Raw genomic sequence first — 27,276 nt, 5'->3', positions numbered from 1 at the left:
AAATTTATTTTTCTACAAGGTAACTACGCGGGTACTACACATTTGCAACATGTCAACTACATACTGACGGAATCGACATCGACGGAAAAACGCCATCAAAGCTGTGGGCAGGTCTGTCTATGCATTAAATATGTACATACATATGTATGTACATACATATAGAGAAAATTTGAATTTGGAGTACTTCTAGTTTATTACGGATTACAAAAAAATTGTGCGAAGATGACTACCAGAGCATGCCAATGCATTACAGTATTACAAATAAATGTGCATTGTATGCCTTGTATGTACATATATTGTATGCGTATGCTCTGTTTCCAAGTTTGCCATGCTCGAGATTAAGGCTATTGTGGCCAACGTTCTGCGTCACTACCACATCGACTTTGTCGGTGACACAACGGAGCCGCCCGTGCTCATTGCTGAACTGATATTACGCACCAAGGACCCGCTACTATTCAAGCTGCAGGATCGCGTCTACTAACCACAAGCACATTCTCGCGTTAAAGCGGTTTCTGTATCCGTAAATAATACTGAAACCCCTTAAAACATACAGCTGTGCTCGGCTTTCATCTGGGAAAAAGATCCTAAGTCAATGAAAGCCAGGAACATCTTATATTTAGCACCAAATTCATTCCTCATTCTTCCTTCCGAAGTTAAAACTAAACAAAAACAAATTCAGGAAGAGGCTCAGATGACTAGCATAGCATTGGTACTGTATCGAATTACAGTATTACAAATAAATGCGCATTGTATCGTGTATGCCCTGTTCCATGTTACACCTTGGGCACTTGTGAGAGGAGCGTATGGCGGTTTCGATGCATTGGCGACAAAAAACGTGTCCACATTTTGTCAACAATGGCTCCCGGTCGCATACGATTTCCAGACAAACCGGGCACTTGTAAGCCCCTTCCGAAGGCTCGTTTTCGTCGTTGCGCTTGCGCATCGGACTCGAAGGGTCATGGGTATTGGAGCTAGCAGAACTAATATTGGCTAATATTGGAAAAGCGGAACAAAAAAAAAAAAAATTAGTCTCTTGAATGAGGTTAAGATTTCGTAGACATACATGTTTCAACTTCCTCCTGGGAATTATCTACCCCGATGATGGCGAATGACACGGAAACATTCGGGCTAGATTGGGAAGTATTGTTGCTCACAGTATTTTGAAAGTTCTCCATGTCGGAATATTCCAAGAAGTTTTTTAATAACTGCAGACAAACGTGTCTAATTCTGAACAACCTCTTTGTTCACAACTCAACCTGCTAATGACACAGTTTTTAGTTTTCTCTTTCTATTGACAAACGGGATAAAATGGTTGAAGCAGGCGCAAAAGCGCACACACATGCATATATACACATATTTGCACATTTGCCCATATGCAAACACAAATATATGGCGAATGGCAGAGTAGGACAGAAAATCAGCAAAGGAAAACGCAAGAAAACAGCAGTACGCACTTGTATTCTCCGCCGAGAGGATGCCATCCCGCTCACACTCGCACTCACAGGCCAGACAACAGCTGTATCCTCTTTGAAGCAAAACACCTATTGTCTCCCTCTTACACATACTGAACCCTACATTCTCGTGTGGCGTCAAATAGCCCATCAGAAACCACGAAAACGGCTGGCAAGAAGTAGTTGATCTGCGATTGAGTAGAAATTTTGGCAGCAAGAGCGACTGCGCGTTGGAGAATTCAGAGATGGAGTTTGTAAGTAGATCAAATCTGTGCGAAACAGTTATATAAATATGCGTGTCCATTTGTATTTGGAACTTGGCAGATTTCTGAGACTAAGGCTAAGATACGCCTCGCCACTCTCCCTAAATGGCACGAGCGCGTGGAGGAACAGAAGCTGAAGCTGAAGCAGAAGCAGAAGCAGAAGCAGAAGCCTAAAATGCAAGAAATGGGGCTTTTTAGCCGCCAAATGGAATATTATGCCTGGAAGCATCGTGCTTCCATTGAATGCTTCTCGATTTCGGAGGATGATCAGTTACCGTGGGGAAGGAAGAAATCGAAGGACGATGCTATTAAACGCTGGGTGATTTCGCAGGAGAAATACGTCCCGCTGAGGTCGAATGAGATGCCCCGCTATGAGACACTCGACAAATCCCAAAGTGAAGATGTGGCACAGGAAAGTCATTCGGAAACTTCGTCCTTTGGAGACTATATCAACATATCTTCGAAGATCTGTGTCCGCAAGCTGAGTGACCTTAAGTTGGGTGACTTCAAAGCCACTTTGAATGTACCAAAAGTAAGACCAAAAATTCACGGTTTCGTTCATAAATGTTGACCAACCGTTCCCCTTATTTTCGATAGATTAGTGGGGATTCTCCCCATTTCGGCAAGCCTGTGGAGTATTTGTCCACTCTTGCGTCACCTTCGTCCCATCGCTAAAGAGACCTGTTATTTTTTCTGAATAAAGGCTTTGGATAAACAAAAATTAAAACGCTCTTGTAAGGCGCTGCTGACATATGTATGATCGACAATGTAGCCAAGGGACTGGAAGCGGGCTTGTTTTGTTTTGGTTAAACTAATGCAGGAGTTTATTATTAATATATTGTGGCAGGCATCGATAGTGTCTGTAAGTTGGTGCCTGCTAAGGAATATCCCATCCCCATTTTCAGTTGTGGGATAGCATATTTAAGTGCATTGATTCCCATGTTCTTTTTTGCACAAAATTGATTGTACATCCATTTTTGGCTTATGCTGGTATATGACAATGTTTAATATATTTATGTATGCACGAGTATGGAATAGTAATAGTAAATTTGGAATGTGCCAAGTTGTACATCTCTCGGCATAAACTTGCCGTGAAACTAAATCTACTTATCTATTGGATCGTTTGCAAAGTTCCTTTCGAATACGCTGATGTTTCGTTTGTTCATGTAAGCCCCTTCTTAGCATTATGCACACACAGAGTATATATTGTAGAGGATAAGTATAAATATAAATATAGGATAACAAACAAAAAAATAAGAGAGAATAGTACAGAGAGTACATAACATTAGGATAACAGATCGTACATCTCTTTGGGAGGGGCCTCTTTGGGGCCCCTACATATAGTATAACATAATCATAACAACTAAGGATTATTCCTTATCGACAGACAGGTGGATAAACGATCACTTTCATAGACATTGGTATGGATGGGCACACCGGCACCTACTTCTCTCCCCCAGGGCCCGAGCCCGCTCCAGGTCCCGCGGTGGGCATGCTGCTCTTACGCTGCGCCTGCGATATCTGCACGATTCTCGACAACGGTGAGTGGGTGCTGCTGGTGCTGGGCCTTGTCCCCGCCGGCAGGGGCAGCAGTCGTGTGGCTGAGGCCTCGTCCGCCGCAGCGGTACCGGTAGATCCTCCTCCTGGGGGCGAGGTGGGCGACAGTTCACGGGCCAGCGGCGAGGGACGCAGCGAGAGGCGGCGCTGCAGTGCGGACTGCGAGGGGCTGGTGCCCGTGCCCGTTGCCTGCTCGATCAGGCTGGCGCCGGGTGGCGGCGCTTGACCGGGCGGTATCTGCAGTGCCGTGGGCCGGACACTGAAGCGGCGCCGGAACTTGCCCGTGCTCGAGGCCAAGGCTGCAGTCGTTGAGGGTGCCCCTTGATTCTGAATCGGATTCTGACCGCTTGCCCGCTCCGTGTAGCTTGGTGGTGGCTCCAGAATCGGTCGGCTTGTGCCACTCGGCGACATGGTGCCCACGATGGTGGAGCGACGGGCATACAGACGATTGGCGGCGGCCGCCTGCAGTGAGCGGGTCTGGTCGCCGGCAAAGAGAGAGAGTATGGGCGGCAGCTGGGGTGGATCGAGGCCAGCATTGCCCATCTTGCGTTGCTTCCGGCTGCCCAGCCTGTTGCCGCCTGCTGCTGCCGCAGCCGCCTGCTGCTGCTCGTCCAGCACGGCGTGGGTGTGCACCACCTCGAGGGCTCGTATGAGATCCGCTATGGTGGTCTGCTCCAGCACGTTCATATCCTTCTCGGAGGTCACCGAGAAGATGCTTGAGCGTCGCGGCGCCGCCATCGAAGCCATCGATGAGGACGAGGCCGTGGCCGTGGCCGGGAAGAGGCTGCCCCGTCGGGCCGCCACTGCTGCCATTGCCGCAGATCCCGAGCCGCTGGTGGCCATGCTGCCGCGTCGCATCTGCATCTGGGCCAGGGCCGCCGCCGCTGCTGTGGGTGGATACATGCTGCCCCGGCGACCGGCAATGGCGGGATTCTGGGTGTAGATGCTCTCGCGGCGCCGCTTGCCAGCAGCCGGCGGCCGACGCTGGTACGCTCCACTAGCTCCTGCTCCGGCTGGGAGGGAGGCCTGCTCCGTGTCGTCCAGATGGAAGCCCAGGTTGGTCAGGCCGCCGCCGGAGGCGAGGCTGCCATTTGAATCGAAGGGTGGCGGCGGACCGCGACCGTTGCGCAGATACGACTGGCTGGAGGCGGCGGTGACCGTGTTGTTGTAGTAGTCGAGTGGAGAGCGGGGCGGCAGTGCGGTGGCCCCCTCCGGCACCGAGACAACGGACAGCTTCCGCTCCAGATCCTGGGAGTGGCGCTTTCGCTGGAAGGGAAACAGCCGACGTAGGCCATCCGGCATCGAGAACTTCTTGACGCGCCCGGCAATGGGAGTCGAGGTGTTGCCCGCCTTCTTGAGCTGCTCCTCCAGGGCATCCGGCTCCAGGTGGACCATGGAGGTGGCTCCGCCGTTGGCGGCATGGCCCTTGTAGCGATTGTTGAAGGCCTCCTGAATCTGCTGGTTGTCCCCGCTCCAGGTCCACTCGTTGTGCAAGGCCCGCAGCGGACGCTCGCTCTTCCAGTGCGGCGGATCGATGTTGAAGTCGGAACAGGCGCGGGCCCGCTGGCGACGGGGTGGCGGGGCCGAGAACTCATTCACCGTCGAGAAGGACCATTCGCTGGCCAGGATCTGTGAGTCAGAGAAGCCATGGTAGCCCCCATAGAGCGCCGGGTCCTCCGATTCCGCTGCCGGCGGCGGCTTCACAGTCGCCAGAGCACTGACCACCTTTGCCAGCAGATCCGTCGTCTGGCGATATGCCTCCGCCGTCTCGAATGTCTTCTCCCGATCCAGCTTGCTCAGCTCCGTGTCGGAGCTGGCGTGGATCATTAGTCCCGAAGCCGCTGCCGCATCCTGGGCTGCGGCCAAATCGGCGCACACGGAGAAGGCTCGCTTGCGGCTCGGTATCGGTGCTGGTTCCACACGGTACATGCTCAGATCCGGACAGGAAGCGGAGCGCGGCATGGTATATGCAAAATCGATGTCCGTGTAGACAGGCTGTCGATGGTGGTTATTGGACATGTAAAGAGATTGGACAGGATTAGTGTTTGGTTTGGTCTTTGGTTCTGTCTGGATCTGGGATCTGGGCTAGCACTGGGCTCGTTTCGTGATGTTTTCCTCATATTTACTTACGCCTGACCCTCCACCTCCACCTCCTCTTCTCCTTCTGGATCTTACTAATCTTATTATTCGGCTTCTCTCTATTTCCCTTTCGACAAAACTAGAACAGAGAACATCAACATCTTTAGGGATTATCTAAGCCAATTTAACGAGTATTCGTATTCGCCGCTTAGTAAAAAACATCAAGAGTTCATTCCCAAAGTATCAGACGGCACTACAAAGATTAGACATTCGAGTGGCATGGGGCCCCCCATGGGGCATTGCTTAACCTAAGATTACTCCTTGTATAATTTATTTTTATTTGTTTGAGTTAGGTTTGCCATGGGTTAGTGCCAGATTTCGGGCCATAAAGCCATAAAGATACATGTACAATTTCCAGCAGTCATAAGGACCCAAATGGAGACCAAAAAAAGTCCACTTAAAATGGATCTCCACGTTGAAAGTAGACTTGAGCTTAAGCCCTATAATGGCTGCTAAATTTGATTATTACATAGCTGGAAAAAAAAAACCAATGCATTCGCAAGGGAAATAAACAGAAGAGGCTTTTGCGCCAACGATTCCAAAGCCTATTTCAGGGAAACCTGAGGCAATATTTCAGTTTAGTTAATTTTAGAATGCTATCTACGGAAATGTCTTCTAAAAAAATTAATTTTAAGCACTCTCTAAAGCGGGACAAAGTTTTTACCGTTGCCCGAGATTGGCTAATTTTTTGTAACTTTTTAAGAGAGATTTTGTGGAAGAACTTTTATCATAAATTATCTTTTTTTTTATGGGTGATAGTATAAAAGAAGACATGGTATTAGAACTACCGAAAAATAAGGAACAAAAATTAGATTTTGCCTTAAAATTACTATATGGAAACGTGTTTTAATTGATCTTGGATTTGTTGTTCCGGTAGAAATCCCCGAACATATGTACGTATATTGGATCGGAAATATGTAGACCCAAAAGAATTAGTAGATTTTTTATAATATCAATGGATCTAATACCTCCCAATGGAATCGATGCGAATATCATCTGAGATGGAGCTTATTTGAAAACCTTTTTATGGTATGGTGCTTATGATTATTCGTCGGACATTGATTGATGATTGATTGATTGAGTTTATACCGATTTTAGTAGAGTTCTTAGATATATCTTATCATTAAGGTCAGAATTAGTTAGTCGCCCCAGTGATTAGTTGGCTTAAACTATGATTTGCTGTTGCATTAAACTCCCTATTAGCGTATACGAGTACATAGATATGCAGTGCTAGCCCATATATGATTGATTGATTGATCTGCTGGCGGGTATCTGCAATGTATACCTTCACTTTGAGGATATAGAGCTCGTTGAGCATGCGCCTGAGGTAGCCAACATCCTTGGTGACGCCCGTCCAGATGCGGTTCTGCGTGGCCTTCAGATTGGAGGACAGCTGCTGCTCCAGATGCGCCAGCTTCTGGCTCTGCAGACCTCTGTTTATTGTGATGATTGAATGGGATGCAGATGTAGATTGTAGATTGAAGATTGAAGATTGTAGATGGGGTGTCACCAGATATTAAGAGATAAAGATAGATAATACGTTAGGGCATGCAGACGACAAATAACGACGCAACGAAAGGCATGCTATGTGCGGGTATTCCTGCTCCTGCGACTTACCGCGTGATGAATGTCATGATCATGACCAGATATCCCAGCGAGAAGATAAACCAAATGATGACAAAGATCTGATAGACCACAAACCAGCCGCCAAACTCACGCGGCTAAATCGCGGTGCAAAATCAAAGAGAGGGCATTTGAGGTTGTTAACCGATTTCCAAGAAAAACAAAACACTCACCTGATTGGGCCCAAATGTGGGCACGTAGTCGCCAAACCCAATGGTTGTGGTCGTCACATAGCTGTAGTACAGCGAGATGGAGTAGGGCCAGTTCTCGAAGTATGTGAACACCCACGAGGGCAGCAGCAGGAACAGGGCTATGCCCGGCACCAGAGCGATCACCACGGTGGTAATGAGCCCCAGTTGCGGCGGCACATAGTGCATGTCCGTGCTCATCTTGTACTTCTTGTACCTTCGATAGATGGCCTCGAACTGAGAAAAGATGGAAGATGTGACGACCGGATCGATGGATGGGGATCAACAAATCGAAATCACTCACCGTTCGCCCAAAGTACTCGCCCAGGCCGGCAAAGAGTATGCCATTGACGGGTATACCGATCACCGAGTACACAATCATGATCATACGACCCGCAAATGTGGTCGGCGATATGTTGCCGTAGCCCACCGTCGAGCAGACGGTGAAGGCAAAGAAGAAGGCATGGTAGAAGGTCCACGTGAAGGGGATCTCGTGCTCATCCTTCGCGATATCCGTCACCGGCTTGCCGCAGTACTCCGTTATCCGTTCGAGTATCTCGTTCTGTGTGCTCACATTCTTATCCGAGAGCTCTTCCACCAGATATGCTGCAACAAAGACCATACAAGACTCAATCAAGCGTGAAATCAAATCAAATTTAATTAGTTATACGATCCGAACAGATCCGATCCGATCCGATCCGGAAGTAAATGTGCGGGTGGATCGCTCTATTGCTCTATCGCTCAGAGCTCAGCCGCTCTTCCGCCTTCCGCCATCCGCCGGGAACAATAGGCATAAAAAGAGGCCGAAATCCAAATTGATTCCGATGTCAACGTGTGATGGGGTTGCTGTGGCCGCTTAACGCTTAACGCCTAACCCTGGCCCCCAAAACGTGGGACGTGGTCGGTGGTCGGTGGATCGTCAGCGTGCGACATTTTACACTATACCCCGTGGAGACTCACAAAATTGTTATTCTGGCGGAGGGGGGCATGATGTCACCAGTGCGAGTGCCCTGCTCTTTGGTTGATTGAAATGCGCTCGCTGTCTGTGACCCGGACAACCCCCAAGAGCCCTGGGGGAGGGTCATGAGTGTGCGATCCGTGCCGAGCATTGAGAGATCAACAATCTGATCTTGTGCTACGTTCTCTTGTGGCACATAATGTTTGGATACGATAAATGGGAGCCATCGATAGAATAATCGATTCAATGGTCGCATATCACTGGGATCACTGGGAAAATTCCCGAAAGATCATCGAGGGTCGCTTACACTCGATTGAATGATTAAAACTGATGGGTGGTTGATTCTTGAACTTGTGATCCCTCAAATCAATCGATTAAGCGACGCGATCCATTCATCGATCTTGTGATACCTTAATCAATGACTAGAGATTTCTCGTGATCGGCTGGTGATCCCTGGATCGGGATCGCTTTGGCCAATGGTTCAACACACTCTCGCGGCGCACAGGTCATGGGGCATCTGTCGGCTGTTTGCCCAAGTGTACCACGGCTGCAATCATTCAATAAACGACCGTCCGGTAATCTTTTAACGAATTGCATAATTCAATAAATGCGTCCGGGGACGCAGTCGAAAATGCAGAAAACAACAAAGGGATTTTTGTAGTGGAGATCTGGCGATGGGACACGACAGCCACTCCCGGGCTGTTATTCCGTGAAGCTCTGCTCTGATCCAATCTAATGATCACAACGGGACGCAATTGGGGGCAATTCAGATATTAACAGCAAGTGCATTATATATCCGCCATATAGTCTGGTGCTGGTGCACAAGCTGCCATACAATTTAATCGGCTTTTGTAAGTAGTCCCCCCTCTTCCCAGTCCCAGGCGCGCTGGATCTTGATTGCTGGCAATTTGTTCATAGAAGTCGATCATTATCTTGATTTCTCGCTCTTGCCTCAGAGAAGTCCTCGCCGTTGCCGTTGCCGTTGCCTTGTGCCTTGTGCCTTTGCTCCGACTCGAGGGCGTTTGAATCTGATTATCGCAGCAGTGCAGTGATTGCACACACAGCCCGGAAAAAAGTTTGCGCCAAACAAATTGATAAATTAATTTAATTAACGCTTGCACCCTGAAGCAGTCTCTGGAATTTCGAATCTTAAGTCCAGAGTGCAATCACCATCATGCCGTTTCGAGGTCGAGGTCGATGTCGATGGAGAGTGAAGAAGATCGAAAGATCTAATGCCACAGCAGTGCCATTCACGCTGCTGCTGTGTGTCCGTTCGCTTATGGGAAATTTGTAGGGGACTCCGTCCAGGGAGTGCCTCGCTCTTATCGGGCCTATCGCCATCCCATATACTCCTCTCGAGCCGACACTTGAAAGTCATAGAGACACCACAGTCGCATGGTCGTGTAGTCACAGTCATAGTCTTAACGATCGTGCGATTCAAGTGTTTATTTTTCCAGTCATTCAGGTGATTAAGGCTAACTTTGTGGCCAGTGGCCCAGCGGCTTTGGGTCTACTTATGTACGTGTGATAAAAAAAAGCCATGTCCAATGCGTTGGATACCTTTGCGGATTAGTTGGGGATTTTTTGGAGAAGCCAGCAGATACGTATCGTATCAGGGAAAAAGGAAACCCTTGACAGTTCGTTACACTCCATCGAGCGGGCGAACGAGCGAGCGACCTACACTTTATGGCCGAATCGAGACCGTGCATCAGGTATCCGCAATCCGATCCGATTCGATTCGATCCACAGACACGTCTTGGGTCGATGGTTACTAATTAGAGCGTTGATGGGTTATTTATTTGCATAATTAGCACGTTTTATGGGCCGTTTAAATTCGGATTTATTGCAATTGAAGAGACGTACAAATACAAATATAAATAAAAATAAAAATACAGAAGTAAATACATCCCCGAGACGAGATCGCGGATTGATTTAGCGTCTAGATATAACCATTCGCCGAATAGTCTCATGTATCCAACAATACCACTCACTACTCACTCGCAGGGAGTGTGTATCTGTGTAGAGGTCGCATTATTGCCCCAGACTTGTGCAGTCATAAAGCTCACACTTTCCTCCCAGCATTTACGCACGTTTTGGCACACAGAAATCAGACCGAATTCAAACGATTGTGCTTTACTATGCAAAAGCGCGCCGCACCGACCGAGGGGCACTGCCGCATATTGCGCGAAACGTACCAATGCATATACATACATATCTTATCTACATACTCTACATATCCATATCAATTTATCCATTTGCATATATCCTTTCCAATAAATTATCTTTTGATATAATTCTCAAGAAAATTCGCATATTTTCAGCTCGTGATTTTATCTGGAGATCTTATTCTTGGTTTACTGATGTCAAAGTCTTAACAAAGCTACAAATCTGTCCGAAAATCGATTGTCTCGCTCTACTCGTTCTTCTAAAACAATACACATGTCGTGTACATGACTGGAATTCAGCTGAAGGTTTTGTTGTTGTTATTTTTGTTGTGGTTGGAGTGCAAATGGAAATGGAAAATGCCTTCCCACCGCTGATCAAGGAGACACGTCCTATTGTACCATGTACATGTGTCGGCACAAGGGAAATGTACATAGATCAACCTCTAGAGTCTAGACCGTGCGTGTATGTGGGTAGACTTCGTGGCAGACTATTTATCACATATGTACATATGCGCTTCTTTGCTGTCGATCGATCACGAGGCTTATGGCTAATGTCTGTGGCGTATGTCTAGGGTACTCTTATTGATCTCTCACCATGGATCTCCTGGCGCTCTTCGGCGGCCTCAGTCCGCGCCACCTTCTCCTCACCGTGCTCGATGTGATAGTAGATGGCAGCGCCGAGCATCAGATACGAAATGTAGAAGATCAGCAGGAGTATCCATCGATTGGGCGACATGTCGTCGTCGCTCTATCCGTCTGCAATGTAGAAAATGGGAACCACTGCGATGATGTATGCTCTATAATCTACTATGATAATGTGTTGTCCAGGTTAGGGAGTGGAAATAGAAGGGGTGTTCCTTCTTGTTCTTGTCGTTATTTATGGTTGTATCTCGCTACTAATCGAAGCCTGATTGCGATTGCTCCCAAGTGCTTTTGGCCAGTTGTTGTCTCTCTACATGCACGATTATATATTATACGTATTCTGTCGATTGCAGATACGAGACCCATACGCTACTCGAAAACTAGCAGATCTTATGAGTTCCCTGTGTCCCACTTAAGAACACATAACCAAAAACACGTTGCCTTCTTGGAGCATATCTCTTGTTCGCATTCCATGATCCGTCTTAAGGGCAGATCTTTGAAGCATTTAGGATAAGGATATCTCCGTTTCGTAGCAGCCGCATTACTGGACAAAAAAAAAGCACGCGCTGCCCATCGGTTGACAAGCGATCGGGGGCATGCTCCCTGTCTTCCATCGTCTGGGAGATACGTCATCGGTCTTCTGGCTTTTACACCTATTGACACTTCTAATCATATCGCCAGGCAGCCAGGCAGGCAGGCGGGCGAGCAGGGTACTATTACTGCTAATTTCCACAATTTCTCGCATTGCAAAGTAGTCCGCTCCAACGATTAGCAACACAGTCCCATCCACAGAGACATCTTCGCCTCCCCCAACATCTTGGAGCTCCGTTATCTATATTTATATATATATATATATATATATATAGAGCGGTCTGTGGAGGTTGCTGTTGCAGCTCTTGTGGGTGTCGCAATTAGCGCATGTGAATGCAAAATAACAATAGTTGACAGGCCCGAACGATCGAAAAGAAACAACCAAGAGATCGGTACGGATCCTCAGGTGTCAAGCTTTAGTCATTCTCTCGACAGAATAATGTGTAGTGTGTTTTGGTGGTCTTGTGCTCGTGTCTCGACAGTTCTTACAATAGTATCATAAAGATAATAAACCTCGGGGCTGGCATGTTCGGCCCTAATGAGATCTAATGTTGGGGTAGTTCCGTGTGTGCTGTGGACTTTAGGCCGCGCAAGGAATCCCCCTTCCCATGCGTGCTGCTTTCCAGGGAAGAACTGACTAATCTCTTCTTCAGGCGTACAAACAGCGCATTCGCGGATGGAATGATGTTTACACGCTGCCTGAATGTCCCATAAGTGAACGGATACATTCGTTTCGTAGGACACAGACGGAGACGAAGGATTTCAATTTAGTTTAGGATAGGATTCTTAAAATTTCAAATTTATTGTAAAAATTGAAAGTCAGCCAGCGGAGGCGAATGTGAATGCTCGGAATGGAACTATATGAGAGGTATAGTATGGGTGTTCTATCGCCAAGAACTTCTCATTACACGCTTGATTACATTCGCATTCGAGAAATGGGAATTGTTAATGTCAAGGGGGGGATCGCTGATAAGCGAGCATTCGATTCTGCAACAGTTTTAGTTATCGTTCTTAATGTATAATTTCTATTAAATTATCTGTGAAATAATGAAATAGGTTTTCCTTTTCTGTGGTTAAAAACAACCCGTTTCTCAAGCGTTGTGACGCCAGTTCAATGGAAGTTTTTTTTTTTTTATTTTTTTGCATTTATTGCACGAGTATTTCCTCTATTTTATGTATTTATTTATTCCGAGTAAACATTTCGATGACGATGTGACTTTGTGGGCTTGCCCGCGAACCCAAAAATTCTTTGGAATGGAAATTTCTGGCCAGAGTGCGATAGACTCCTCCTGGATATTCGTGGCTTTTTGCAGATCCAGAAGAAGACTGGTGAATCGCGAATGGTTTTGCACTCACCCACACCCTGGTGGTTCCGTCAATAAAATGAACCCATAAACCATAAAATGGACCCAATCTTTATCGGAGCCGATCCCACAGCCGAGCCGAAGGGCAATAAACACTCGATGATCATGTAAATGAATTTAATCAATATTTGACGTCAAGTGAAGACAACGGCAGACAACAGAACATTTAATATGATAATAAAAGTGTTTACTAATTGATAACCCACAGAGATGCCATTTTACGAGCGGCAGCGCTAAGGATAGCGTGTGGCACGATCCACTGATCCTCTCCGCAGTCTGCTCCGCTGCTGATCTCAGACCCTGCCACGTATACGTGCAGAAAGCGAGTATCCAGCGTGTATGTGGAGCACAAAATTAATAAATATAAAAATATTTACATATATCTCGGACGCTAAATAGTCGTACAATCAATAGTAAATAGCAGCAACTGCAAAATGAACACGTTTAGTAAATAATCAGAACAAAAGTCGGCTGTCGTCAGGCGTCAGGCGTCGAGCTATCGAGCTATCGAGCAGCCCCCCGTGTGCAGCCCCGTTGCGACTCTGAGACACTCCCCATCTCTCAAGAAAGGAAGAAGAATCGCATGCATTGTGCCCTGAGGGGTTGAATGAAATTTCCAAGGAATCTCTCCAGCCCCCAACAGCGGCCGCCCTATTAGTGCTAATGATGACATTGTTTTACAACTAGTACTATATACATAGGTATACTATTTGTGCGCCGCGGTAAGAGATGATTAATTGAGTTTCGATCTATCAGTGTCTCCTGTCTCGTCTCTTCCTCTGCGGCTGATAAGGCTACGTCAGAGCCAAGAACATTACATGACAATTAAAAAATGTTGGCGACACCACACACTATATCGGATATTAATTGGGTGAAACCCGGATAGACTCAGCCATTCAGATGGATCCCCAGATATCCGTGTTCTTCTGCCGTTGGACTAGGAAGAGCGAGGATCCAAGAAGGGCTACTGGCTACTGATTGAATGAATCCCCCATTCAGTTTCAGAGCCAGAGTCGGGCCTTTTAAATGCCTTAAGCATTTTTTTGGCCAAATGATGGATGAAGTTTTCGGGGCGCCTAAGACGCCTTGATCGCCCGCTCAATCGGTTGATCGATAACGGTTACCGTTGCTCCTCCTCCTTCTGCTCTTGCCGTTCCGCTTTTCAGTTTCAGCTGTTTCAGATCGTCGGTTGAACAAACACTTTTGCGTATTAAACAATTTTCGTTAATTAAATGCATTCAGCGGATCGTTCATTCATGGAACAGACTGAATCTTGCCCAATGGAAGAGGGATCGAATCGGCTCGGATTATATAGACAGTCTGTCTGAACTAGAGCGCACCTGCATCGAGAGATCGCTGAGATTGGGACCTAAACTTGGGTCTCGTTCCCTCTGGTGTAATCGTTTCCGCCTTGTCTGGACGGATCCCGGCAATCGCAATATTTGTCCGCGATTTCGATCGCTGTCCCACTCAGATAAGGTCCGGGACACCGGTGAGACGAAAACACACACACATGAGTATTACTGGACATCAGCATTATCGATCAGCGATAATGTCTGCACTTCTCTGAACTCTTTCATTGTTGTTGTTTGCCCATCATTCACATCATTCTTTTGATAGCTCTCTCCTGTACTCATTATTTTGTCACTATTGCCAATTTCCAACACCTTCGATTCCACTTCCTTAACCTTTGAGGCCCACTGTCGTGGACCAGGACACACATACACATGTGAATACATGTACTCGAGACGTATACCCACCACTTAGGAATGTATGTATGTGTGCTCGAAACAGACAAAAAAAAAGAACCACAACACTTTTTGTTCTCTCTCTCTCTCTCTGCTTTACCGTTACTTAGGCGTTCACCGTTTGTTTTTTCTTTGCAATATCTTGCGTGGTCCTGTTCTTGTGCTTTGCTTTGCTCGGTCTCTTTGTGCTCCTTCCGCGAGTGGAAATCGCGACACACACTGGACGACCGACACACACACACACACTCACACACACGTAGCAGCGGGAGAAGTACCGCAAAAACAAAAAACAACAAAATTCCAGAAAAAAAATGCTGGAGCGAGCGATCGCGAGCAGGACCGTTACCGTTAAGCGGCGCACGCTGAATTGAAGCGCTGCAGGCTATGGGTTGACACTTTTTGTTAACGGTGACGGTGACTGACGGTGACGGTGACGTCGATTTGATTTAAATGAAAATTCTGCCCAGCTCACGTCTGTTCCGCAGCAGTCACTGCCACTGCCACTGCCACTGTCGCAGCGCTGCTGCTGCGCTGTCCGGGTGCGGCAACGGCAGCGCTCTGATTTCGGCAACTGTTTCAGCACGGGCCCCGATCTTCCAAGCTCAGTTTTCTCAGAGGAGATTTCACTCGGCGCACGGGATGGCTTTGCTCTTAGCTGCGCGGATGAGATCGATCGGTACGGTACGGTACGGCTGAGGAGACCGATACAGCCCCAGACCCCAGACCCGATTGTCGTTACGACACGATACGCGTTACGTCCATCATATGAATGTCGACGCGTAGTCGGTATTCCCAAATCAGAATCCAAATCGGAGAGAGAGCCGAGCCGCACTTGAAAATCAAAAGTAGAGCAGAACGAATCGCACAGAACACACGGCCGCAGAACGAGCACGAAAATCGCAACGAAAGCGAACACGATTATTTTTCCACCTCCTTTAACTGCCGAATCACACTCGGGGAATGTGCCTTCGTGTGGTGTGTGTCTGTATGTGTGTTGGTTTTTGCTCGGGCGATCTCTAATCCGGCGCTTCACTCACATTCGAGCAAAAGACAAGCCGAAAATCACTCAAGACGTCGACGCTTCCGTTGTCTTCGCGGCGGCTCTTCTTTTGCGTGTTTGTGTCTGTGCGAATCCGATTTGTATACAGGGCGGGGAAGAAGGAGGGCTTCTTATTACCGTGCCATCTCCCCTCTGGCGATCGCTCCGCATCCCAGCCCTGCCACGCCCCGCCCCGCCCCGCCACGCGGGTACCAACTAAAACTAAATCAACTTTAAATGCCGATCGACAAAAGGCAACTACGAAAATCGTTAGCACAGTTCCAGCCCACTCTTCACCCGCACCGCAGCTCGCCCATGTGTCAACAGGGGACACCGAATAGGGGAAGGGGGGCAGCACAGTGGGACAAATTGTATATCTTGTGATGAGATTTTTTAATGAACATTTATTTTAACCCTGAAAGGCTAACACTGGGATGTAAATACATTTATTTATATTTGTAATTTAAAAATTAATACTTACATACATATATCTATAGGGATCCATAGCTCTTTTTGGGATAAATTCCTTTCGCAGTGCTCAAATTCTATATTTTGAAAATTGACACAAGAATTAGCTTGTTTCTTTGTAACTCTATCTTAAGTTATTGATAGCTTTCATTAAAAAGTTTTGGGATTTTACGAGCATCATAAATACGTTAATATTGAGGTGTTTTTTATCTAACAGCTTAATAAATTTCAAAATAATTTAGAAACATACATATTATGTAATAATGCTGGTTTAATATTTTAAAAATGTAAGTAGATTTTTTCTACTGTATGAATAGACAAATAGATCTTGAAAGAGTAACAAAAAGCTAATAATGATAACATTATGTGAAATAATATTTGTAAATAAAATGTAAATAAATATAAAAGCAACTTTCGGAAAACCATGGTTGTGTACGTCAAACAGAGCGTCCTCTGTAGGCATTATACGATTAGGCACGATCATGGCTCTTGTTTACATTTGGATCCACTGTAGGCTATGCTCTTTTCTTTTGTCGTTTCCGTACACCGTTCGTCACCGGGGGCAGAACCAGCAGCGACATACATACATACATATGTACATACATACCATAGACCCGACCCACCAAAAACCCCACCTAAAGAGCAAAAACGAAAACAACACAAAAATCCCATCGTACGTAAATGTTTTGTCTACGGATTTTAGTGCTTTACGACGGGGCACTAGCCGGGCGCAAACTTTAAACGTCAACGGCAGCCCCAGCCCCAGCCACCAGACACGATCGCCCCCTGGGATGGCACCCGAGCTATACCTTGATCTTGGGTGGCTTTCACGGGCCTGATCCTGCGAATGGGTGGCGCCAATGTCAGCGTTGTCAGGGGTAGAATTCACTGTCAATGCCAATGTAAATAGAATAAGGCGAAGGGCTTATTGTGGCGACAGGCTCAAGGTCGGAGTAACTGTAAATGGACATGGGGATAGAAGAAAGAGGATAGAGGGGGACATATGTACATACCATACATACATACATATGTACGTGTTAAACGTAGACCGAACCAATGATACATTACTTTGAGTTATCGCTGTTTGCCTACTTTTTTTTCGCCTTTCCCTTATGCCAATCATCATTCATCGTTTTCCCAGCTCTCCTCCTCTCATCTATCTATTGATTTCGTCTCCACTGATTATAACTGCGACGACGACGGCGACTGAGCAAAGAAAGCTCGTGCGAAGACGTACGAAGAGGAGAGAGGAGAACCGATAGCTTAGGAGGGCAGGCATCAGGCATTCAGTGCAAGGTTTCCATACAACAAGGTGAGCAATTCCTGCTCTCCTCCTTTCTACATTGCCACCTCCCACCATCTTCTTGGTGCCAGATTCAACACGGGAGAGCAATCTCTCTGGGCATGCCTCACCTTGTGCTAATGCATCGTCAGGCATCGGCTACGACAACGCGATGACAATGATAATTAGTGCTGATAACGGGGAGGTGCTCTCGTAGGAATTGGATAAGCGAAGCTTCGGTTGCCGGCGACAGTCAGCGAAAAGAGAGCAAGAGAGAAAGATAGAGAGAGCCGTGACAGTAGAGCGACAGGAGATGAAACCTCAGTGGGGCCTCTGGTATTTGGCTCGAATGGATAAGCCAATACCCTGTCTGCGATCTCAAAAATGTTTCTCAAAAATTATAGACGCACTGTTTTTCGTTTAAAAATTGTGTGGAATAAAATGACGCCTTTTAAAACTATCAAATCTTATAGAAAATTGATTAAATATAGCTCTGAAAATAGTTGTCACATAGTACTATTGTTACGTTTTTAATGCTCTTATTTCCGGTTTAGGAAATGGAGAATTAATTGACTTTATATCAAAGAAATATACATAGGCTCTGTTCTAGGCTAAGACTGACTATTTCCGGTGGATTCTGTAGACTATTGAAATATCTGCTCAAAAACATAATACCTCCTTGTAAAGGGTATGTGTATGCATGTACTGGCATGGCATGTTTAAACCATTTGTGACACCCCCTTTGACTCTTCCACAGCCATCAAATCAGAGCGAGCAAATAACTAAACGAGGTGCTAAAAGATCATCATTTGTACTTGGTCGGCGAGGCCTTAAATTGAAAAGACAAGCTACGGAAAGTGCGAAATATCGATCCAGAACCAGATCGGCCAAGAGAGCGACAGAGAGTTGGCATGAGAGGACTGGTGCCCAAGGCCCCAGCCACACACACACATGCTCGTATTTAAATTGGGCAACTGATTCATTGGGCGGCATTACCCAAAACGTTGATAAGTATCGCGGTTTATTAATTACTAGTCAAGTACATATGCTATTTGGCTTTGATGTATCGACACATCGCAAGTGTCCGCCTGTAAATCCGAGTGTATTTAAATAAATTCAAATGAATTGTAATTGATGGGAGACCACCAAAAACCAGATACCAGATACCACACCTGATACCAGGCAGGCCTTCCACTCGGGCCTGCCCCCTTGGCATTTCTTGGATGTCACCGATCGGTCACATGAACCGATGCAACTAGACCTCGCAAGTGATCGATTTTTGAGCTGATTTCTGTCCCAAACTGTTGACAAATCTAAAAATCAATCAAATCGTAGATCGATCGATAGCAGCCTGAACATTTGATGAATTATGTGCACAGGTGGACGCCGGGCTACTATAGTACTAGTACTACTAGTATTACAAATCTGAATATGCCAATATACGTGGAAAACATAATCGAAACGGCATGTGTTTCGTATATAGAAAAAGCGGCAGACTTAAACTGGGCTGGGCAAACAAATGTTTTAGCTTCAAAGGGTAGGGGATTAACTTTGAACTTCAAAAATTATGTTGTGGCACCACGGTATTCAGTGACTCCCCCCAGCATGGCATCTCCCTGCTTGTCACAAATAGATGGATCAATGGACTACCATTCGAACTTAAGTTTTTTCCACAAATCATCCTTATCTTTGGACTTATAGCCATTAATCCTTTTTATTTAAATCCCCCACAGGTGGTCGAAGGGAATTCGGTTGTGAAATGGAACTATTTTTGTCCATGAACCATTTCTACGTGTTTATGGGGTCGGAAACGCTTCCTTCTATGCATCACACACATACCCACAGTTTCCTCACAAATGTTAAGCATAGGATATAAAAATAATGCCGTTTCCAAGCCGTTTTTTCTTCATCAATGTATATTCCAATCTGTCAAGGACACCGCCCCATTTGAATAAGAGTTATATCCACAAATGAGTCTTTGTATAGCCAACGGATTCGGTGTTTCATTATTGCTCTTTGTTGCTCGATTGAACACAGATCTTCAGATCAGTATCAGTATAAATATCGGGGCGGGGGGTATATAGCATCTATAACATACAATTTACAAACAATTTGGTTAATATTGGCATATGGGTCGTAATCATATCATGGTATTTGGAAGACACAGAGTCTCAGCTATTTTTGCTTAGCAGATGAACAATATTGGCGATCATTCGGCAACCGTTCTTGTGGTGCAGTAGATTAAGGCACGGATCCCGGATTTTTTCCTCGAGCAGCTTGATCAACTCTGAGCGCAAGCACTGTACCATTTCGGCCGTTTCGTGATCGTGTGCCTTCAGTATGATCCAGCCGGTTTCAAGCAGAAACAGAAAGTCGCCGTCGTGCAGCTCCACCTTGAAATCGCTGCCCGCGAACAGGACGAGGGCAATGAGGGGCAGCATCGAACAGTCGCGTATGTAAATGGCGCTGGTGCGCACCTTCTCCTGGTACACCAGGAAGGGTGACTGAAACGTGGCCACCTGCGAGTTGACCGACGATGGATGGATCTTCACATAGCCATCACCACGCGTCTTGAATCGTAGATCATGATGTCCCTGCTCACGTGGCACTGCCCCGCCAGCCGTCTGCACATACACACGCTCCGGCGTCATGATCTTGACAATATTAGGATAGAGGGCGGCGCAAAGGAGCGACGTGAGCAGCCGGTTATTGTCCCCATTGTGGTTCTGGTCCGCACCTGTTTCGGGTATACAAATGATACGGTTAGATGGATGGTTCAGGGATGCACACAGATCATTGTATATGTGGGTTACCAGTGAGCTGTAGGATGTTGTCGCTGGCATTCTTGCGCCTGCGCGGCACATCGATGGGCACAAAGCCAATCGAGACGAGCAGCTCCAGGTACTGATACTTTAGGTCGGCTATCGTCTCCAGCGTGTTGAGGGACAGAAAATGCTCGCTGGCATAGTTCCGGCTGGCCGCATAGTTGCCACGCCTTGCCACTTCAAGCCATTTCTGTGGGGGAACAAAAAAAGGAATGAGTAATGGCCGGGAGGATCCATCTGGGTAATGGATGATGACTCACCCGGTACGCCTGCAGCACAGTGAGATGGTCGCTGTTGCCCAGCGCAAATAGGCGCTTGCACTTGTCCGCCTCCACCCGCTTGTTCAGCGGACTGACAAAGGGCGACTTATTGCTCAGGCAGGCGGCAATGGTGAGCACACTGTCCAGGCACTGGAAGATGGCGCCGTACAGCATCAGCTTGCCGATGCGCACGTCCACCGGCAGGGCGGCCAGATGGTGGCCCAGCGGTGTGAGCTGATCGTCAGCATCCAGGGCACCCACATCTCGAAGGCGCGTCAGTGCACCCAACACACTGTCCTCGCTAGGTGCCTCGAGCGTCTCGAGAAGGACGGAGAGCGTATTGCGCGATGCGAACGTCTCGAGTGTCTTGATGCGCAGCACAATCTGCTCGAGCGGCACTCGCTGTATTTCCGGCACCGGCTGGCCCAGGATGTGCTGATGAAAGCGATGACTCGTATACAGGTGTATGCAGACGCCGGGCATGACGCGGCCGGCGCGACCTTTGCGCTGCTTGGCATTAGCGCGCGAGACCCAGACCAGGTCGAGGGACTCCATGTTCCGATTCGAGTCGAAGCACTTCTCTTTCATCAGGCCGCAGTCCACCACAAAGACGCAGTCGTCGATGGTTACCGAGGTTTCGGCTATGTTGGTGCTTAGCACGATTTTCCGCTTGCCGGCTGGCGCTCGCTTGAACACCAGCGCCTGATCCTCGCCGGACAGGGCCGAGTGAAGCGGCACCAGCACAAATTTGCCCGCACGTGGCGAGAAGAGCGAATGATCGAGGAGGGCGTCGTGCACCGTCTGGATCTCATGCATTCCGGGCAGAAAGATAAGAATAGTGCCCGTGCGCGGCCACTCATGGGCGCCCTCCACAATGTACTTCAGCACGGATTCGATTAGTTCCGGATTGATGGTCATGGGCTCCATCAAGTAGATGCTCTTGCAGGTGGTCTTGCTGTACTCTAAAAAATCAGGGATGAGCCGGAATTTGCAGGAGATCCGAATAGATCTAAGTAGATTTGTACTTACCCGCGTATCGACTGTATGTCTCAGCCAGAGTTAGTTTCTCGTCCTTGATTTTCTTGCCGGGGGGCGGGCCGGCTGCCTGGACATCGGCGTATTCGAGCTCTCGTTGCAGGACATCCTGCTCCGACTTTTTCAGCTTGCGGCAGAACTTGGTGTCGTACTCCATAACAAAGTCGCTCAGCTCGAGAATGTCCTCGAGGAAGAGTTGCTGCACGGGAAACGTCCGGCCGGGTATATCGAGCACGGGTGCCCCTCCGAAGTAGTTTGAGAAGAGGCTCGCATTGAGAGTCGCGGACATAAGGATGACCTTGAGATCCTTGCGCTCGCGCAGTATGTTCTTTAGGATGAGTAACAGGAAGTCCGACTCCTCGGACCTCTCGTGCACCTCGTCGACAATCACATGGGAGACGCCGGCCAGCATTGGGTCGGAGGCGAGGCGCCGCAGCAGGATCCCAGTGGTGCAGAAGCTGAGTCGCGTGCTCTGCGAGACCTTGTTCTCCAGCCGAATCTGGTAGCCCACCAGCTGACCAATACGGTCCAGCCGCTCGGCAGCCACGCGCTCCGCCACACCGATGGCCGAGAGGCGGCGCGGCTGCGTGCAGATGATCTCCACATGGGGCAGGGTCTCCTTGGGCTGCAGCTGAAGCGCCCGGAAGAACCAATTGTCGAGAATGAACTGCGGCACCTGTGTGCTCTTGCCGCAGCCCGTCTCGCCAGATATCACCACAACGGGCGAGCTCTCGATGAGGGCCAGAATCCTCTCGATCTCGGCAAAGGCCGGCAGCTGTCGCCGACCCTCGATCACCTTCTGGTAGCGCTCGTCCTTCCGCCGCTCTACGAACTGCTGCAGCAGGCGTCGATTCTCTCGGGCCTGTGCCTCTGTATTTCGCTGGTACGCTCCCTCATTACGGGACGTCTGTCCGCGGGCATAGTGCGAGGGCTTCACCGTCTGCTCGCCCACTCCATTGTCCATCGCCTCGCCCGTCTCCGGCTCGTTGTAGAAGAGTGAACGCTTGGGCGAGGGAAACCGGGCCGTGTCCAGCCTGCCGGCCAGATCTTCGCTGGACTGCAACAGATCACAGATGCTGTACACACAGGGTATGCCGTCGCGGCAGATCTCCCTCGCCTCGCGGTACAGGTGGCGCGCATAGCGTAGCCTCAGCTCGTGCGGTATGTCGTGGCAGGTGGTCTTCAAGTAGATGAACGGCGCCTCGTACGGATAGTGACTGCCGGGCGGAAAGCGCACCTCCACATGGAACCACAGCTCGTTATCGTTCTCATCCAGATTCTCTGTGAAGCAAACAAGAGACTTTTAGATCTGTGGGAAACAAAAATATGCCCACGATAAGCGGTAATCCACTCACCTTTCTTTGGTGTGGAAGGAAGAACGGGCTGGGCCGGCACATGGGCAAAGCGACACTTGGGACCGTATTTACATGTGCCATCGCGTTCGAAGTTGCGACACCGCTGCGGGGCCTTCTTCTTCTTGTCGAGGGCTGCCTGGGCAGAGGCGGCTGCTGCTGCGGCGGCAGCCTCACGAGCCTTTCGCACCTCCGATGGGCTGTGGGCCAGTAGGTGGTCGATCTTGAACTTCAGATTCCAGACCCGATTGCTCTCGCGCTCTTCATACGCCCGATCGTAGATGGACTCAAGGGCTTCCTTCTCATCGGAGCGCATGTCTAGCAGCTCTGCCTCGCTGGGTGGCTCGAGGTTCAGCTTTTCCTGTTCGGGGACGCGCATATATCGCTTGTAGAGCAGCAGGAGGGCCGCTTCCGTGTCGTTGTTACAGTGTTCGTAGGCCTCGAGGCAGTGGGCGGGATGGAAGCCATAGCACTCAAGCTTAAGCAGGGCATAGCGGCGAATGCGATCCTCGTCGTTGCTGTCGCCTCTGGTGGAACTAACGCCCTGGACACTTTGCACCATCAGTGTGCCCCGGTCCTGCCAGTAGGCATGCTTGACACCGTGGCCGCCTCTCCCCCGGTCCTTGTACTTGCTGATGTCCTCCAGCTTAAAGTCCGGCCCATGTATGGTTCGCAAAGTGTCCATGGTCATCTGCTTGGCCTCATCGCTCAGCCGTACGACGTGCAGCTCTGTTTTTCGTGATTTGTTGTCAGCCACCGTCCTGGGGGGAGCAACGGGCACGTTGCTTTGCAGTAAATGAAAAGAATAACGCGCTCATGATTTCGTCCACGTTAATGGTCGGCTGACTGAAGTACTTACGTGGTGCGGACGTCGCTGGGAGCCCGCATGAAGCAGAAGTCTTCCATGTGCTGCCTTGAGGATTCGTCCATGGTCGCTCTCAAATCACCAATATCAAATAATATCAAAATTTCACAACTAAATGATAATAAATTACATATCCAGGGTCATCTGATACGGATACGGTTGCTGTCGGTTGTTTCCTGGAATCCGGAATTTAAATATTATTTACAATTTACACGGGGTGAGGGTTGGATGTCACCGCGAAAAAATGTGAGGAATGAGAGGAAAAAAAGGGTATGGACATCAGGCAAAACGGTGCAGAACATGCAACGAATGGCAAGGTAAAATCCACCCCTTCCGCCTAATATACCTTGAGACGAAATCGGCTTTTTGTCTTCAACGTTCATTGTCCTCTCACGCGAGCAGAGGGGGCAGGTTCTTGGACACCTTGAAGTCTTGAATGTTTTTGCCTGTTGCCCATACCCTTTTTATAACGCATTGAAAATTACGACTCAGGGATGGGGTGTTAAATAAGGCTCGAGCAAAGGCAATTTCACAAAAACGTGAAACTTCTGGCAGCCCATCAGCTGTTTTTTTCAGCCCGGCGCCGCGCTGCCACTTATTTGGGAACAGGTGTATGTTTGTTTTTGTGCAAAATTTCACATATAAACGATATTACGCGCCCCCTGCCGCAAATTGCTTGCACGGAAATGTGATGGAAATATGTATTTTTTATTTGTTTAGGAAAATGGTTGATTGAATGAAAGTTTTACATATGTAAGCATATAAGACAGTTTGCAGTGGTGTTCTTTAAATTAGTTGGTAGTATTCTACTAATCTAATTGGCGGCCTTCGTTGCAATAGCTTAAGTCAACTTTAACTTCGTTCGCGAGTTCGCTGCATGAGAAGAGATGTGTAAAGTATTACCATATATGTATATGAATGTACCATATATGCATGAATATGAATTGTGTATGCTTACAAGGCTTCGAGCGCGATCAGTTCGAGTACACTGATTTGCTCCAGCAAGGCTTTATGATTGGCATCCTGCTCCTTGCGTTTCGAGCGTAGTATTTCGGTCAGTTCTTCTGACTTTCTTTTCATTTCACACAGTTTAATAGAATCTTCTTGTATGAGCTTCTTAAGATCTTCATAGCTCTGAAAACATGCACCGAGGTGAAATAACGATGCGAGAATGCAGGTGCACAGTTACATACCATCGATGTGAACTCATCATAGGTAACATTACCGTCTCGCTCCTCGGTGACATGTATGGCCTGTTGGCAGTGATCAGCATAGGCCAGACTCAGTTGTTGCTTTATTTTCACCAGATCGCTCAGTTGACTGCTCAGGGTAGTCTCCTTCGCAGTCAGTTCATCCAAGTTGGGAAGCAGCTCTATCGAATTCTCCCCAGCGATTGGAAGACTCATACTGCAGATGGCTTCAGCCTTCTGATCAGTTAGCAGCTTCTGGTTTTCTTGCAGCTCATTAAGTTCGTTCTCCAAAGAAGTATTCTCGGCGCGCTGGAAGTCATTCATATGAGCCAAGCCAACCTTCGAACAAATATTTTGTAAAATGATGGCTGCCGCTTACCGTTTGGCGCAGCATCTCCGCCAAATACGCCTGGATCGTTGAGACGGGATCGCAAGCAACTTCTTTGGAGTCCTGCTGATTGCCATTAAGGGCGCACGCATTATCATTATCACTGTGCATATTTTATTTTTCGATGCGCAAATATTGAATATATATTACAAAAAAAACGCGCGGCCTAAACTTTGACTGCAATCGCTAGGTGTGGGAAAAAATCGATAGTGCCATCGAAAGTATCGATGGTTGAAAAATTTGCCGACCATCAATTGTTTCGGTTCACCATCGATAGAATCGAGCGGGAAATTTGAACATTGATATTGTTTACATATTTCATAAAATACATTGATGCATTTAGCATATTAAGTCAGGGGAGGAGCTCAGAAGGAATAGAGAGATTTGTTCAGTTAATCAAATATGTTATGTATATTTATACAAACATTTATATATACATCTACATATGCATGTTTCTATGCGTTGGTGTGGCGCAAACCATTAAAAATGGTTCTTATTGTATTTATTTTCTAGTCAAGTTGTTAATTGAAGCGAATTTTAAAATATCCCGATAGTACTATCGATACTATTGGTGGGTTCCACCATCGATAGTGGAAACTATTGCTATTGCCACAGTAGAAATCACGGCCATTTTTATTTATCCAAAATGGCCGCCAATGTAGTTTTTTCCTGTTTTTTTTTATTTATATGAATATATTATTATTGTATTCCACTAGACTATAAACATCTTTTGAATTGAGATTGAATAAAACGTCAATGACATTGCTTTTCCATCTCTACTACACTGGCTATATTATGTATTCGGCGAAACAAAACAGATTTAATTTTAGCTTATTGGTACAGACTTTATTGAAATTGAAGAGTTCTCTTCAGCTTATCCACTAGCCATACATACTGTGAGTGCATGTGCCTTTGTACTCATTGTTAGGAGTTTCCTCGGGCTGTTCGCCACCCAACTTGAGGTCACCAAAACTTGAAGTCATCCAACTTGAGGTCACTCAGCTTGCGGACACAGGTTTTCGAAGATATGTTGATATTGTCTCCACGAAGTTTCCGAATGACTTTCCTGTGCCACATCTTCACTTTGGGATTTGTCGAGTGTCTCATAGCTGGGCATCTCATTCGACCTCAGCGGGACGTATTTCTCCTGCGAAATCACCCAGCGTTTAATAGCATCGTCCTTCGATTTCTTCCTTTCCCACGGTAACTGATTATCCTGCGACTTCATATAGCGTGTAATTTCACCGTGGTCTTGATTCTCCTGCGAAATCGAGAAGCTTTCAATGTAAGCACGATGCTTCCAGGCATAATATTCCATTTGGCGGCTAATAAGCCCCATTTCTTGCATTTTAGGCTTCTGCTTCCGCTTCAGCTTCTGTTCCTCCACGCGCTCGTGCCATTTAGGGAGAGTGGCGAGGCGTATCTTAGCCTTAGTCTCAGAAATCTGCCAAGTTCCAAATACAAATGGACACGCATATTTATATTAACTGTTTCGCACAGATTTGATCTACTTACAAACGTCATCTCTGAATTCTCCAACGCGCAGTCGCTCTTGCTGCCAAATTTCTACTCAATCGCAGATCAACTACTTCTTGCCAGCCGTTTTCGTGGTTTCTGATGGGCTATTTGACGCCACACGAGAATGTAGGGTTCAGTATGTGTAAGAGGGAGACAATAGGTGTTTTGCTTCAAAGAGGATACAGCTGTTGTCTGGCCTGTGAGTGCGAGTGTGAGCGGGATGGCATCCTCTCGGCGGAGAATACAAGTGCGTACTGCTGTTTTCTTGCGTTTTCCTTTGCTGATTTTCTGTCCTACTCTGCCATTCGCCATATATTTGTGTTTGCATATGGGCAAATGTGCAAATATGTGTATATATGCATGTG

The 27,276-nt window shown here is 47.4% G+C and overlaps 6 protein-coding genes and 1 long non-coding RNA gene across 10 annotated transcripts; 2 read left to right on the top strand and 5 right to left on the bottom strand.

Moving 5' to 3' along the window:
* Positions 1 to 593: 593 nt before the first annotated feature.
* Positions 594 to 1,295, bottom strand: LOC26533299 (E3 ubiquitin-protein ligase RNF125-like). The gene is made up of 2 exons (XM_015186151.2): positions 1,064 to 1,295; positions 594 to 990 (listed from the first exon to the last, which is right to left on the bottom strand). Exons 1-2 carry the CDS (start codon positions 1,173 to 1,175, stop codon positions 731 to 733), a joined length of 372 nt encoding a protein of 123 aa, XP_015041637.2. The 5' UTR covers positions 1,176 to 1,295; the 3' UTR covers positions 594 to 730.
* Positions 1,296 to 1,374: 79 nt separating this feature from the next.
* Positions 1,375 to 2,956, top strand: LOC6901376 (uncharacterized). The gene is made up of 3 exons (XM_002134028.3): positions 1,375 to 1,705; positions 1,776 to 2,246; positions 2,312 to 2,956. Exons 1-3 carry the CDS (start codon positions 1,697 to 1,699, stop codon positions 2,387 to 2,389), a joined length of 558 nt encoding a protein of 185 aa, XP_002134064.2. The 5' UTR covers positions 1,375 to 1,696; the 3' UTR covers positions 2,390 to 2,956.
* On the bottom strand, positions 2,697 to 16,039 carry Ork1 (open rectifier K[+] channel 1). 2 transcript variants are annotated; one of them, XM_015186152.2, is made up of 7 exons: positions 14,702 to 16,039; positions 10,939 to 11,100; positions 7,526 to 7,827; positions 7,207 to 7,458; positions 7,028 to 7,131; positions 5,402 to 5,489; positions 2,697 to 5,266 (listed from the first exon to the last, which is right to left on the bottom strand). In XM_015186152.2, the coding sequence occupies exons 2-7, from the start codon at positions 11,078 to 11,080 to the stop codon at positions 3,158 to 3,160; spliced, it is 2,997 nt and encodes a 998-aa protein (XP_015041638.2). In that variant the 5' UTR covers positions 11,081 to 11,100; positions 14,702 to 16,039; the 3' UTR covers positions 2,697 to 3,157. The 2 variants fall into 2 exon arrangements, with proteins under 2 accessions (XP_015041638.2, XP_001354747.2); XM_001354711.4 differs by lacking the exon at positions 5,402 to 5,489 and adding an exon at positions 6,696 to 6,843 and having other exon boundaries at positions 14,702 to 16,037.
* A 1,359-nt stretch (positions 16,040 to 17,398) lies between these two features.
* LOC26533226 (uncharacterized) lies at positions 17,399 to 18,633 on the top strand. The gene is made up of 2 exons (XR_001452777.2): positions 17,399 to 18,166; positions 18,236 to 18,633. It is a non-coding gene; the product is annotated as an uncharacterized lncRNA (long non-coding RNA).
* An 816-nt stretch (positions 18,634 to 19,449) lies between these two features.
* LOC4814841 (putative ATP-dependent RNA helicase DHX57) lies at positions 19,450 to 24,383 on the bottom strand. Of its 3 annotated transcripts, none has more exons than XM_015186154.2 (7): positions 24,301 to 24,383; positions 23,810 to 23,991; positions 22,954 to 23,735; positions 21,593 to 22,879; positions 20,564 to 21,525; positions 20,292 to 20,493; positions 19,450 to 20,215 (listed from the first exon to the last, which is right to left on the bottom strand). In XM_015186154.2, exons 2-7 carry the CDS (start codon positions 23,878 to 23,880, stop codon positions 19,650 to 19,652), a joined length of 3,870 nt encoding a protein of 1,289 aa, XP_015041640.2. In that variant the 5' UTR covers positions 23,881 to 23,991; positions 24,301 to 24,383; the 3' UTR covers positions 19,450 to 19,649. The 3 variants fall into 3 exon arrangements, with proteins under 3 accessions (XP_015041640.2, XP_015041639.2, XP_001354748.3); XM_015186153.2 differs by having other exon boundaries at positions 24,162 to 24,355; XM_001354712.4 differs by lacking the exon at positions 24,301 to 24,383 and having other exon boundaries at positions 23,810 to 24,093.
* A 143-nt stretch (positions 24,384 to 24,526) lies between these two features.
* On the bottom strand, positions 24,527 to 25,593 carry cona (corona). The gene is made up of 4 exons (XM_002134029.3): positions 25,385 to 25,593; positions 25,009 to 25,314; positions 24,774 to 24,949; positions 24,527 to 24,688 (listed from the first exon to the last, which is right to left on the bottom strand). The coding sequence occupies exons 1-4, from the start codon at positions 25,502 to 25,504 to the stop codon at positions 24,625 to 24,627; spliced, it is 666 nt and encodes a 221-aa protein (XP_002134065.2). The 5' UTR covers positions 25,505 to 25,593; the 3' UTR covers positions 24,527 to 24,624.
* A 619-nt stretch (positions 25,594 to 26,212) lies between these two features.
* LOC6901378 (uncharacterized) lies at positions 26,213 to 27,238 on the bottom strand. The gene is made up of 2 exons (XM_002134030.3): positions 26,909 to 27,238; positions 26,213 to 26,837 (listed from the first exon to the last, which is right to left on the bottom strand). The coding sequence occupies exons 1-2, from the start codon at positions 26,915 to 26,917 to the stop codon at positions 26,388 to 26,390; spliced, it is 459 nt and encodes a 152-aa protein (XP_002134066.1). The 5' UTR covers positions 26,918 to 27,238; the 3' UTR covers positions 26,213 to 26,387.
* Between the last annotated feature and the right edge of the window lie 38 nt (positions 27,239 to 27,276).

This window comes from Drosophila pseudoobscura, chromosome X, assembly GCF_009870125.1.
Source record: "Drosophila pseudoobscura strain MV-25-SWS-2005 chromosome X, UCI_Dpse_MV25, whole genome shotgun sequence".
Taxonomy (NCBI): Eukaryota; Metazoa; Arthropoda; class Insecta; order Diptera; family Drosophilidae; genus Drosophila; species Drosophila pseudoobscura.
This window is presented reverse-complemented; position numbering and strand designations above follow the sequence as displayed.

What these genes read in the sequence shown, in the direction of transcription:
- LOC26533299 (XM_015186151.2), bottom strand. Translation starts at nt 1,175, where the DNA reads ATGGAGAACTTTCAAAATACTGTGAGCAACAATACTTCCCAATCTAGC. An exon ending in CCAGGAGGAAGTTGAAACAT is followed by an intron (nt 991 to 1,063) that starts GTATGTCTACGA and finishes TTCCAATATTAG; the next exon opens with CCAATATTAGTTCTGCTAGC.
- LOC6901376 (XM_002134028.3), top strand. An exon ending in CCACTTTGAATGTACCAAAA is followed by an intron (nt 2,247 to 2,311) that starts GTAAGACCAAAA and finishes TATTTTCGATAG; the next exon opens with ATTAGTGGGGATTCTCCCCA.
- Ork1 (XM_001354711.4), bottom strand. Translation starts at nt 11,080, where the DNA reads ATGTCGCCCAATCGATGGATACTCCTGCTGATCTTCTACATTTCGTAT. An exon ending in AGAGCGCCAGGAGATCCATG is followed by an intron (nt 7,828 to 10,938) that starts GTGAGAGATCAA and finishes TCTTTGTTGCAG; the next exon opens with CATATCTGGTGGAAGAGCTC. An exon ending in GCGAGTACTTTGGGCGAACG is followed by an intron (nt 7,459 to 7,525) that starts GTGAGTGATTTC and finishes ATCTTTTCTCAG; the next exon opens with TTCGAGGCCATCTATCGAAG.
- LOC4814841 (XM_015186154.2), bottom strand. Translation starts at nt 23,880, where the DNA reads ATGGACGAATCCTCAAGGCAGCACATGGAAGACTTCTGCTTCATGCGG. An exon ending in CCCAGCGACGTCCGCACCAC is followed by an intron (nt 23,736 to 23,809) that starts GTAAGTACTTCA and finishes TTTACTGCAAAG; the next exon opens with CAACGTGCCCGTTGCTCCCC. An exon ending in CTGTGCTGCAGGCGTACCGG is followed by an intron (nt 20,494 to 20,563) that starts GTGAGTCATCAT and finishes GTTCCCCCACAG; the next exon opens with AAATGGCTTGAAGTGGCAAG.
- cona (XM_002134029.3), bottom strand. Translation starts at nt 25,504, where the DNA reads ATGCACAGTGATAATGATAATGCGTGCGCCCTTAATGGCAATCAGCAG. An exon ending in ATGATGAGTTCACATCGATG is followed by an intron (nt 24,950 to 25,008) that starts GTATGTAACTGT and finishes GCATGTTTTCAG; the next exon opens with AGCTATGAAGATCTTAAGAA. An exon ending in CTGATCGCGCTCGAAGCCTT is followed by an intron (nt 24,689 to 24,773) that starts GTAAGCATACAC and finishes CTTCTCATGCAG; the next exon opens with CGAACTCGCGAACGAAGTTA.